Source organism: Thunnus thynnus, chromosome 6, assembly GCF_963924715.1.
Source record: "Thunnus thynnus chromosome 6, fThuThy2.1, whole genome shotgun sequence".
Lineage (NCBI taxonomy): Eukaryota > Metazoa > Chordata > Actinopteri > Scombriformes > Scombridae > Thunnus > Thunnus thynnus.
Genome location: NC_089522.1, coordinates 25,673,509 through 25,685,090, shown reverse-complemented (window position 1 = coordinate 25,685,090; position 11,582 = coordinate 25,673,509). Strand labels below are relative to the sequence as shown.

The window sequence follows — 11,582 nt, the reverse complement described above, 5'->3', positions numbered from 1 at the left end:
GATTAGTTTTAGTTGTTTTTTTTTCCTAATAGAAATGTGGGTCTGTCTGTCTGTCATTCAAAGTTAAAACAAACAGAATAAGTGTGCCCAGATCTGGTTGGTGCTCCTTTTAGTACTATCTCACATAAGGTTATCATTATTAATTGCTACTGTCAGCCCACATTTTATTATCCCACACAATTAGGAAAGGATTTGACACGTGGCTTTAGTCACAGACAGGTATTCTGTCCTGCAGGCCTCATATTATAAGACCAGATGTGACCTACTTCTTTATTGGGAGCAGTGTGGCACTTAGCGCGACACTATCCCCAAGTAGGCCTGTGAACACCTGTTGACATGGCCCTGCTCAGAGAATAAGCCTGCGGGTACATTTATTATCTCATCCATTTAAAAACTACAAGAGTATCTAACAAATATGAACAGATGAGAAGTAAAACACACTGTCCTGTTGCTGAAACCTTTAATATGATGCCAGTCGTTGGTTGACTAATTATTATAGCCTGTAAACACTTTGATTTTAATAGTAGCAAACATGCTTTATTATCAAGGTGAGCTATGTTTGACCAATGTTATCATCCTTTCCTTATTGTGTGGTTCTTTCACCCTCATTCAATATCTGAATCTTTAATTATTTAATTATTTCAGAAAAACAGGTCAATCTTGCACCTACAGTATGACACCTGCGATGATTTCTATTCAGCATAAAGCTTTACAATACAGTGAGCTTCATCCAGTTTGTAATGCGTACCTTTGGAGGTATAATGTCAATATTTTTACTATTCTATTAGTGCAAACTCCACTTCAGAGACATTGTAAAGATTTCCTACCTTTCTTTGCTGGATCCATATTCGCAGTTCAACACCACGCAATCAATCCAGAAAACCCACCATCAACACCTCAAGGGATCTGCGATGCCTACTGGATCACAGATATGAATTTGGCCCCCCAAAAGAGAGAACTTTCTAAAGGTAAAAAAGGACCATCTGCAGCCTGTCATTTCATATCCACATGCAGCACGCCGGTACAGCTGAGAGGCAACGGGCCATCCTGCTCACCGCCTGCTTGTATCCTAGAAATCCAATTAAAGCCGCTTTCTGGTAATTTCTTAAGCGTGGATATGAAAACGGCAAATGCTTTTTATCTTTGCAGGCACATAACGGCGAGGAATATTAAAACAAACGTCTCCCCATATCCGCGGTGGTCAGCCGTCGGGATTAAACTAGTTGAGCCGTTTAAAAGGATGACAGTGGAAATCTTTCAAGGGGAAGGTAGAGGTAAACTCAGGAGAAACCTTTTGGTTCTGTGGGATTTTGTTGCGAAGTTAAAATTAAATTGAAGAAAATAATATAGAGAAGTGGTGTCAGGGTGAAGAAGATGGGATGGTTCACTTCTTGCAAGTCAGAAACCTAATTTCAGGACCTTGGACAGAAGCAGCTGGTGGGTGCAGTACCTGCACAAGGGCGGCAGGGGGCGCACCTCCACAGTGAATAATCACCTGTTATTACCATTTGCTGTATATAAATGGTATTATTAATATATTTATATACAGTCAATGGTTATTACCAACGCCACTTAATAATTTTAAGCTTTTCTAAATCTACAGCCATGACAGAAAAATAACACAAATCCAAATCTTAAAGAACATTTGATGCCTTTATTTGTTTTTAATCAACATTTGCATGATAAATACTGTATATTAAGACATACAGTAAAATAAATAAACATTCTATACATTCTATAGTTTGACAGCAAAACACTGGATCATGCTGCTAAATGACCTCTCTCTGCTGTGACAGATACTTCCATTTTAAGAAAACAGAGAGATTTCAAAGTGCTCGGTTGCTTGATGGAAAACGCAGCGATCAAAGTGATGAAAGGTCCACAGACCACTAGCTCACTTAACTGTGAGCAACAGTGAAAAGATAAATGTCAAAGCAATTCTAGCAATCATTTCTAGGAGCTCATTCATGGTTTCAACATTGCAAATAAGACATGATTTGTGCTCATCCACTCTAAGATAATTACTATCCAGCAAAGATTTAAAATTACAAAAGCTGCCAGGGGGGCAATAACTTAAGAGAAACTGCAGAGAACAGAATGAGGTTTTACTGAGCAATGACTCATCTTTAGCACACAGATAATTAAAAAATATACATAGTTCTTTGCATTGATTGTCACAGCTGACACATAACTTAAGACTTGGAAACAGATTTTCAGAATACCACTCTCCACGGTAAAATCTCACTGAGCAAAGTGTGATGTCACAGACATCTCATTTCTCATATTACTCTACCTTTCTACATTGCAGCAATTAAAACAATGGCTTTACTGTTTAATAAATCTGTGCATACAATTATAACATTTTTGGAAGCTTAAAAGGAATAGTTTGACATTTTGGGAAACATTGTTTAATCTGTATAAAAATCAAAGTGTAAAAATACCAATTTGCCATTTTATGAGGGGTTATGAGCTGGACTATTTCTTGGCTGGAAGCAGTGACGTTCTCCAGTTTTCACTGGTTGCCTGACAACCTCAAAGTAATGACAAGACTCCAGGAAATCACTGCACCTGGCCAAGAAATAGTCTGGCACAAAAGCCCAGCAAAATGGCAAATTATTGTTTTTACAGTTCTGTATTTGTTCAGATTAAACAAATTAAATATAAGAATTGTATAGTGATGTTTAGAGGTGCTGGTAGACAAATTTCGTTACTTTTGGACAGAGCCGGGCTAGCCGTTTCCCCCTGTTTCCAGCCTTTATGCTAAGTTAAGCTAACTGGCTGCTGGCTCCAGCTCATACCTGCCAACACTCCCGATTTTCACGGGAGTCTCCCTATTTTTAACCTTTTCTCACACTGTGTAAATTCACCTGTTAATCTCTCGATTTCATAGTGATAAAAATCTAAAATCATATGTCGCCTTGATGTTGAATCAAATAGATTTTATAAATACATTTCATCATTGCATATTTAATCTCAAAAGGTCACAGTGATGACACAATCACCATTAATATAGAATATGTTGACGATATTCTGGTGGTGCAAACATGAGGTTTGTCAGAAGGATCCCTATTCACACACAAGCAGTCACTCATAAATAACAGGAACTCACAGTAATTTGCCCCTGAGGTATAAACACATAGTGCAACTATTTGATACCACTGCAAGGACCAGTCTCTCCACGTCCTGGTCATCGTGATACCTGGTGTAATGTCACGTGCCCCTCCTAACTTTCTGGTCTGACTCACTGTGTCAACACCTGGTCTCAGTTCTTGTTTCCTTCTACTGAAACTGCCCCTTTGCCCCCTGCTGACCATCATCCTTTGGAGGTAACTGACTGGGGTCATCTGCAAAGGGAATAGCTGGAGAAGACAAAGAAAAAGTTAATTCTTTGGTAGCATCTTATATAATTAAGATAAAGTGTATTATACTGTACATTGTTCATATCTGCTGATCAAATAACCTTTTTGGTTCCTTCTGTCTCATCCACATGACCACTTAGTGACTTCCTACATTTTACAGACTGTCTTTCCACTATTCTCAGAGAAAACGTTTCAACTTTTTGCTTCCACTGTGTGTAGGTACAATGAAAAAATAGTGATTGTGAAAGAGAAGGATGAAAAATTAGAACCACCTCTTACCCAGAACTTCGTACTTCTGCTTTGTGGTGCATACCGCCTGCTTCTTCCTGTTCCCCTGAGCTAATTCTCTAACCTCTTCACCTCTGCCACTCTCCATGTACATTAAGAGTGACCCACATGATATGTGTGTGTATGAAAGAGAAGGACATCTGATAACACACACAAATGTTTTTGGATAATTCCTTTTCTATTAAGAGTCGTGCTTCAAAGCATTCCTTGGTTTCAGGGCCTCTACCATGAAACCAAGTGACACAGACTTCAAGACTATTTCCCTCCAAAATCTGCACAAACTCTGCCTGAGATCTCAGAAAACCTATTTCTGATGTGCATAGCAGAACTTCATGTATTTGAATGTTTTGTGCATTTCCTTTTTACTACAGTTTGGTGTTTAATTGATATCTTTGACGTGTGTTATAGCAGTAATAATTAATGTCAGGATAACTTGTATTTACACTGTGTACATGTCATGTTTGATGTCACTTAACAGCATAAATAATGACCATTTGGGGAAAACTACTCTCAAATTTACATCTGGTATAGCATTCAAGATATGTCCAAATTTGAGTATTGGAAAATCTGTTAACAGAGGTGTAACCCCTGGTCGCGACCCATTTAACCCAAAACTATAACTGGTTCAGACATCCTTTGTCCAGTCTCTCTTTATTTATTTCTTAGCTCTTGGCTCTCACTATGGCTTTATTGACGCTACTCTCGGTGACGATACTGATACTGTGTTTCAGCCTCGTCTATGATGGATTTCCTTCCTGAATGCGTGCTGAACTTCAGAGATAGTAGCCTTTGCCATTTGTTTCTACAGGAAGGACAACAAAACTTCACATTCACTGTACTAGTGATGTTTTATACTGTTCAAAAATCTTTTATTACAAATTACTGTAGCTCTGAGGGAGGTGCCTTGATGCCACATTTTCTACATTTCACGGGAATACTAAAAATAAAACACATAACTAAATGACCACTGTGTATTTAAAGTGGATTTTCCTTCAGTGTTGCAGACTGTCACAGTAGACTACCAGTTACAAATTGTGGTTATTCACTTAAAGTTATTTATAATGTCATTTATTAGTAATAATGCAGTAATAACACTTGAGTGTTTAGGGGGTACTAATCATACCAGAGACTCTAATTACACTACACGAGTGCTGAGGGACTGAATGATTCTCTTCTGGTTCCTTTAAATATCATTTGCAAAACTCAAAAAATCAGCTTCACTCACGGTTCTGAAACTGCTGTGCTGTGTATCTGGTCAGGAGGATGCCGAAACCCTCAATCAGAGCAAGTAAAATTCCTCCCATCATGGCTGAGCCCATCATAGTTAACGGCCCACCTAGAGAAAAACACAAAATTCATTCATCTGATGTGGTCAGTGACACAGGAGGCTGGTGTCAAGCTCATTGGTATGGTCAATGTGACTGATCGATACAACAGTAGTATAGTATTTGGGCTTCCTCTTACTGCGTGCTGCCAGGATGGCTCCAGTTAGTGCGCCACTTGTTATGGAGTTCCAGGGATCTTCTTTCCCTCTCACGCGAACTAAACCACAGTCAATTGTGGAGAAGAGCCCTCCCCATACAGCGAAGCTACCTGCAAAAACAAACCAGTGTGATAACAGATCTGGGTGAATGTCTGATTTTAGTTTTGGACAAAGAAAATGTAATCAGCAACAATTATGTGAACTAACTTTAGCTACCTAAATATAACAAACCCTTTTGCAGGTAAATAATGTAATATACACTGTGAATGCTATGTGCATAAATATTGATATTTCAGTACACAAGAAGGTCTCCTCACCTCCAATCTGTGGAGCTCTTACCCTCACTGCGTTTGCACTGCCTCTCAGTCTGTGTCCGACACCCTAAAACATTAGATGACTGTTGAATTCTGGCTTTAAAAACATGATCAGAGTCAGAGAGAAAACAATTATGAGGTGAACTCACTGCAGGGGCGTTTCGAAAGCCCTTGACTGCCTGGAACACCCCTCCTCCAATAGCACCCATGGTGAAAGCACCTCCACAGTCATCCACTATCCTCCAGGGACTGCAGGAATGCATTAATAAGAGAGATTAGGAAAATGTAAAGATGAGATAGAGGATGTACCATCAAATACCTCAGCTTTGTTATGTGAGGTCTGTATTTTCAGCACTGCAACTAATGATTATTATTATCGATAAATCTGACAATTATTTTCTCAATTAATCGATCAATTGTTTTGTCTATAAAATGTCAGAAAATGGTGAAAATACTTGTTATATAATTTCTATGAGTCAAAGGTGACTTTTTCAGATGTCTTGTTTTGTGCAACCAATAATCCAAACCCCAAAGATATTCAGTTTGACATCAAGTATGAAAAAGAAAAGCATTAAATTGTCACATTTGAGGAGCTGAAACCAGCAAATTTTTTGCCATTTTTGCTTTAAAAGATGACTAAAACTATTATATGATCATCAAAATAGTTGCCGAATCATTTTCATAATCAATCAATCCATTAATCGCTGCAGCTCTCGTAACCACATACACTCTAACTCACATTAAGTTGGAGTATGTCTGTGCCATAAAAAGAATATTGACACCATAACAAAATTCACCTTTTGCTACTGATGATGATGATTTTGGATTGTAAAGTTAGTATCTAGGAGATAAAACTATTAGTGTGTGGTTCATACACTGCTCTAGCATCATGATACTTGAGCTGAAACTTTTGATAGAATAAGCGAATAGTTAGTCAATAAACAGAAAAGTAATCAACAACGTAGATAACTGATTAATTGCACTCATTTATCAAGCAGAAACATCAAACATTCTCTGGTTACACCTTCTCTAATGTGAAATTTTTAATGCTTTTCTCAGTTTTATTGTATTGGAAATAGAATATCTTTGAAAATGTCACATTGGGCTGTGGGAAATTGAGATTTTTCCTTGTTTTCTGACATTTTATAGACCAAACAGTCAAATTAGTCAAACATTAAAGGATAAGTTCATAATTTCTTTCTTAAAACATCAGTCAGGTGCTCAAATCAACATTGAAACAAATTTTTCTTGCCACAATCATTCCTCCTGTTCCTCCCTTCATAATGCACTTACAATCTAAGTGATGGGGGACAAAATCCACAAGCCTCCTTCTGAGCAAAAATGTATTTAAAAGTTTATCTGAAGCTAGTATGAAGCTTCAGCCAAATCAAGTAGATATCTTTCAACGTCACAGTATTTTTTTAGCGCCAAAGTCCCTCTTTATGTTACTGTTTGACGCTAAAAAGACCGTAAATGTGGCAGATATCCACTTGATATAATTAACTCAGACTGCTGAAGCCTCATATAAGCTACAGATACACTTTATACATTTTTAATACATATTTGCACAAAATGACTGTGGACACACTGTGGATTTTGATCCCCATCACTTACATTGAGAGCGCATAAACGTTAGGTGCAGCAATATCACACAGCTTATGCAAAATAAATTAAATATTCTTGTACAACTGTAGCATGCAATTCACAATATAAGTTTGTATAATTATTTGAGCTCTAATAGCTAGGAAGTCTGGCAAGACCCCCGCATATTCCTGTAATACAATCACTGTCCTGAGAGCTTGTCCAGTATTGATCTTCAGTTGAAATCAATACTGTAACCTTAGTCTGTCTCTCTGCTGCTCAGTGGAGGCTTCACAAATTCTCAAATTTAAACTGAGCTGTAAAATATCATGACAGTAACATGTATGAACTATATTCTACGGTGTGTTTTCAACTTAATTCGGCTAACCATGCCTTCAGCTGTCACTTAAAAACACCCATAAAAGGTTGTTGAAGCTTGACACTAGTTAGTTGCTGCTTTATCTTTTAATATCCCTGACCGTTAACTAAGCTAACCGGCTAACCAGCAAAGCCTCTCTGTTAAGTCTACCCACAACTTCAACACGACACTAAAAAATACAAAACAAACAAAACCATGTCCCGTGTTAACAGTTTTTCAATGTGCAGAGAACGACAAATGTTTTAAACCTAATCTCACCAAGGTTCACGGGCATACTCCTCCATGTTTGTTGTCGTCAAGAGAACCGTGCTACGTCATCAGAGTGCGCGCTCCGTGTGCTGTTGTGGGAAGTCGTCTCATTACCGACTGTGCTGCTGCCGTTGCTCTGCCCGTTACGATCAAAGAGGCGATTTTCTTACTACAGGTAAACATAAAATGATTTTTATTCATTCCCTTTTTTCCCAGAAAAGTGTAAGTACTTAGTGTTTGTGTAATTGGGGGGGTTATTTATGAATTTGAGGAGACAGTTGTTGCCTTTGTGTTTAGCCCTGTTGCTGTGTTTCTCACTGTTGCAGCATTCTGCATTGACGGTGGAAATTCAACCAGTTATCTCAATGTTTGCAAAGATTTGAGTGGAATATTTTTTAAGCTGCCCACACACCCAAACACCATAGTTTGTGTGTTTCTTTTTAAAGTCACTGCAGTCGTTTTAAAACTACCAACTGTAGATTTCTCGATTCATCAATTGCTTGTTTGGTTCATAAAATGCCAGAAAATGGTGTAAAATGTCGTTCACTGTTTCCCAGTGCCCAAGGTGATGATATCAAATGTCTTGTTTTGTCCAATATGTCCACAACCCAAATGGGTTGTGGACATATTAATGTAATCTGACTATTATTTTCCCATATAATTAATGAATCATTTGGTCAATAAATGTCAAAATCAGTGGAAAAAGTCCCATCACAATCTCCTAGAGCCTTATTATGAAGTTGTCAAATTGTTTAATTTCTCCAACCAACACACCTAAATCTAAAGATATTCAGTGTACTGCCACACAAAACAAAAAACCAAAGCAAATCCTCACAAATGATAAGATGGGACTTTTGAATCTTGGGTACTCTTGCTTGAAAAACGAGTAATCAATTATCAACATATGCCACTTAATTTTCTGTTGACTGACCGATTGATTAATCAAGTAATCAATTACACTCTATCAATTGAATAGTATTTTTTGGATTGTGTTTGGATATTTGGACCAGGGCTGCAACTAATGATTATTTTCAGCATCGATTAATCTGCTGATCACTAGTTTGAGTAACTGATTAATAAATATAAATAAAATAATAAATAAAAATGTTCGTCTTATTTCCCAGTGTCCTAGGTGACGACACAACATGTCTTGTTTTGTTCAACCAGAGGGAAAACCCAAAGATATTCCGTTTATAATGATACAAAACAAAGAAAAGCAGCAAATCCTCACATTGGAAAACCTGGAACCAGAAATGTTTTTTCTTGCTTAAAAATTAATTTTAAATATTAATCTGTTATTAAGATAGTTGAGGTTTGCAGTCATCATGAGTAAATCCTCACTTCTCTGTGTTGCAGGATGCCTCTTCCTGCGGCACTGCTGGCCCGCTTGGCCAAGAGAGGGATTGTAAAACCATCAGAGCAAGGTAGTAGAAAACATTTGACCAAAATAACATGAACATACATTCACATATTTTTCTTTATGTTTTTTAATTTCTTGTGACAATTTTTCTCCTCCTTTTCATCCAGAGGCAGATGAGGAGATTATTGCTGAAGATTACGATGACAACAACGTAGATTACGAAGCCACCAGAGTAGAGAATCTGCCACCAAACTGGTATAAAGTGTTTGACCCCGCTTGGTATGTATACTTGATTTCTACAACAAATTCTCACTTTTGACTGACATTTTAACATAAATACATTTTTTTGCATGTGTGGTTATTTTGGGGCCACAAAAACAGAGATTTAAACTGGTCATAACACCAAAGTCAAGACCATTTACATATTAATCTAAACCTCATTCTGGCACCGAGACTGTCCTGCACTTAAAGCTCAAGAGTAAAGACTGGACTGCAGTTCTCAGCATATGGTGGCTGCAATAAAATATTATTATTATACAGTGAAGTCAATCCGCTATTAACCCCAAATAAATCCCCTCCAGATATGTTTTAGGACACGTCTTATGCTTGTAATAATAAATTGTCTTGTGTTTTTTCCACAAAAACTGTTCAGTCACCATGTTAAAAATCCTTAAAATGACATCTACAACATCGCACTCATTGCAACCTAAAATGTCTTGTTTTGTCCTGACCAACAGTCCACAACCCACAGCTTTAAATCCAGTATTCAGTAGTTCATTGGACCCGGTTTGACTCTTTTAATGGCTGCCATACAGACATCGGTGCTTCACGTGACTACTTAAGGTTGATGAGTGACTGCTATGTTCAAAGTCATCCCAAATGCATTCAGATAGGATTGTTGTAACCAGACTTCACCTGAATGTTCCTGCATGGTGGCTGTGAATGGATGAACCGCTCTGGTATTAAGGCGTCAGTCTCCCGCTGTTGAAGGACCCAGCGTATGACAGTTAAATTACCATGCAGGACGGATTTATAGCCTCATGTTGTTTACACATAAGTCTAAAATTTTGTGTTGCTGTCAAATTGTGGACATTCTCTGGACACTTGTAGATTGGCACCATTAAAAAACCATTGAACTCCACATCTGGGGAATGTTCGAACTTGCTCTCCTTGTCATGTGAGATACATTCACATAGTAAGACAAATGCAGAAACGTAGTGTCTACCTGGAAATCCATATAGAAAGGAAGGGTTGGGTCTCTTTATTTCTCTGGTCAGTAAGTGTACATTATTTTGCTCTGTAAGATTAGTGTAACCTCTAAAGACACTACAGTTTGTTGTTATTGGAGGTATGGCTGTAGACTAGACCCCTTTCTTCTCTTTTATCTAGTGGTCTTCCTTATTACTGGAATGTGGAGACAGATTTGGTGGCCTGGCTGTCACCAAATGACCCATCTGCTCTGATAACCAAACCTGCCAAGAAACTGAGGGGTAAGAAAAGTAAACTCATAATGCAGTTTTCCAAAATTCTGACAATGGTTTATTTTGTGACCATTGTCTTTATTCTGTTTTTTTTTTTTTTTTTAGCTGAGGGAGGAGATGACAAAATTGAGAGGCAGTTTGAGAAGCCGGACAGAGAGCGAGAGCGGGACAGGGAGAGAGATCGGGAAAGAGACCGGGACAGAGAGCGAGACAGAGATGACGGGAGGGACAGAGACAGAAGAAAGCAGAGGAGAGAAGACATCGCACCGTACAACAAGGGCAAGAGAGGTAATGTTTACATCTGTGTCATACTGAACAAGCATTTTTTTTTTTTAAACTGACCATGCTTTTTACATGAATGACTGTTACATATTTATTTTTCTTTTCAGGTAGAAAAGATGATGAAATGGACCCAATGGATCCAAGCGCATATTCTGATGCTCCGAGGTACAATATCAAATGCACCCGTAGTCCTTTTAAAATATGAGCAGAAAGTCCATTTACTAACACAAACTTGTTCATCTTTACAGGGGCACATGGTCAAGCGGTCTGCCCAAACGTAACGAAGCAAAGACGGGGGCAGACACCACAGCGGCGGGGCCTCTGTTCCAGCAGCGGCCGTACCCGAGTCCAGGAGCCGTGCTTAGAGCTAACGCAGCTAACCAGATACCTAAGGAGTAAACCAAACTCCCAGGAAGACAACAACTCACTCACACAAAGACGCAGCAGCTGTACAGTATGTCTTCCTTTTTGCTCTCTGACAAACCGACATCACTTTAGTTTTCTTTTCATTGTGAAACGTGTGTACATGTCAGAAACGGAAGTGCTGAAGTTTTTTGTACCGCCAGTGCATTCATACTCCTGTGAAACATGTAGAACAGTTGTAAATATGTTTTTATAAGAACTTAAGGATAGACTTTCTTGTTGTTACTTGAACCATTAAAGGACGTCATTTGCTAATAAACTTAAAGATCACTGTGGAAATGACTCATTGTAGGTTTTTTTTATGGCTGCCACCAACGATTATATTGATTACTGATTAATCGGTTGGTAAAATGTCTGAAAATTACAATATCCTGAAGGTGATG

At 38.2% G+C, this 11,582-nt stretch overlaps 2 protein-coding genes across 2 annotated transcripts; one reads left to right on the top strand and one right to left on the bottom strand.

Annotated features, from left to right (window-relative positions):
* Nucleotides 1–1,640: 1,640 nt before the first annotated feature.
* On the bottom strand, nucleotides 1,641–7,765 carry timm17b (translocase of inner mitochondrial membrane 17 homolog B (yeast)). Its single transcript, XM_067592967.1, has 6 exons — nucleotides 7,663–7,765; nucleotides 5,594–5,693; nucleotides 5,448–5,511; nucleotides 5,112–5,240; nucleotides 4,873–4,983; nucleotides 1,641–3,359 (listed from the first exon to the last, which is right to left on the bottom strand). The coding sequence occupies exons 1-6, from the start codon at nucleotides 7,686–7,688 to the stop codon at nucleotides 3,280–3,282; spliced, it is 510 nt and encodes a 169-aa protein (XP_067449068.1). The 5' UTR covers nucleotides 7,689–7,765; the 3' UTR covers nucleotides 1,641–3,279.
* Nucleotides 7,733–11,478, top strand: pqbp1 (polyglutamine binding protein 1). The gene is made up of 7 exons (XM_067592966.1): nucleotides 7,733–7,828; nucleotides 9,010–9,077; nucleotides 9,181–9,292; nucleotides 10,403–10,503; nucleotides 10,600–10,782; nucleotides 10,884–10,941; nucleotides 11,025–11,478. The coding sequence occupies exons 2-7, from the start codon at nucleotides 9,011–9,013 to the stop codon at nucleotides 11,173–11,175; spliced, it is 672 nt and encodes a 223-aa protein (XP_067449067.1). The 5' UTR covers nucleotides 7,733–7,828; nucleotide 9,010; the 3' UTR covers nucleotides 11,176–11,478.
* Nucleotides 11,479–11,582: the final 104 nt, after the last annotated feature.

Coding starts and splice junctions, on each gene's coding strand:
- timm17b (XM_067592967.1), bottom strand. CDS start 7,688: ATGGAGGAGTATGCCCGTGAACCTTG. Junction 5,694..7,662: donor GAGTATGCCCGTGAACCTTG/GTGAGATTAGGT, acceptor GCATTCCTGCAG/TCCCTGGAGGATAGTGGATG. Junction 5,241..5,447: donor AAGAGCTCCACAGATTGGAG/GTGAGGAGACCT, acceptor TTGTTTTTGCAG/GTAGCTTCGCTGTATGGGGA.
- pqbp1 (XM_067592966.1), top strand. CDS start 9,011: ATGCCTCTTCCTGCGGCACTGCTGGCCCGCTTGGCCAAGAGAGGGATT. Junction 9,078..9,180: donor TGTAAAACCATCAGAGCAAG/GTAGTAGAAAAC, acceptor CTTTTCATCCAG/AGGCAGATGAGGAGATTATT. Junction 9,293..10,402: donor AAAGTGTTTGACCCCGCTTG/GTATGTATACTT, acceptor TCTTTTATCTAG/TGGTCTTCCTTATTACTGGA.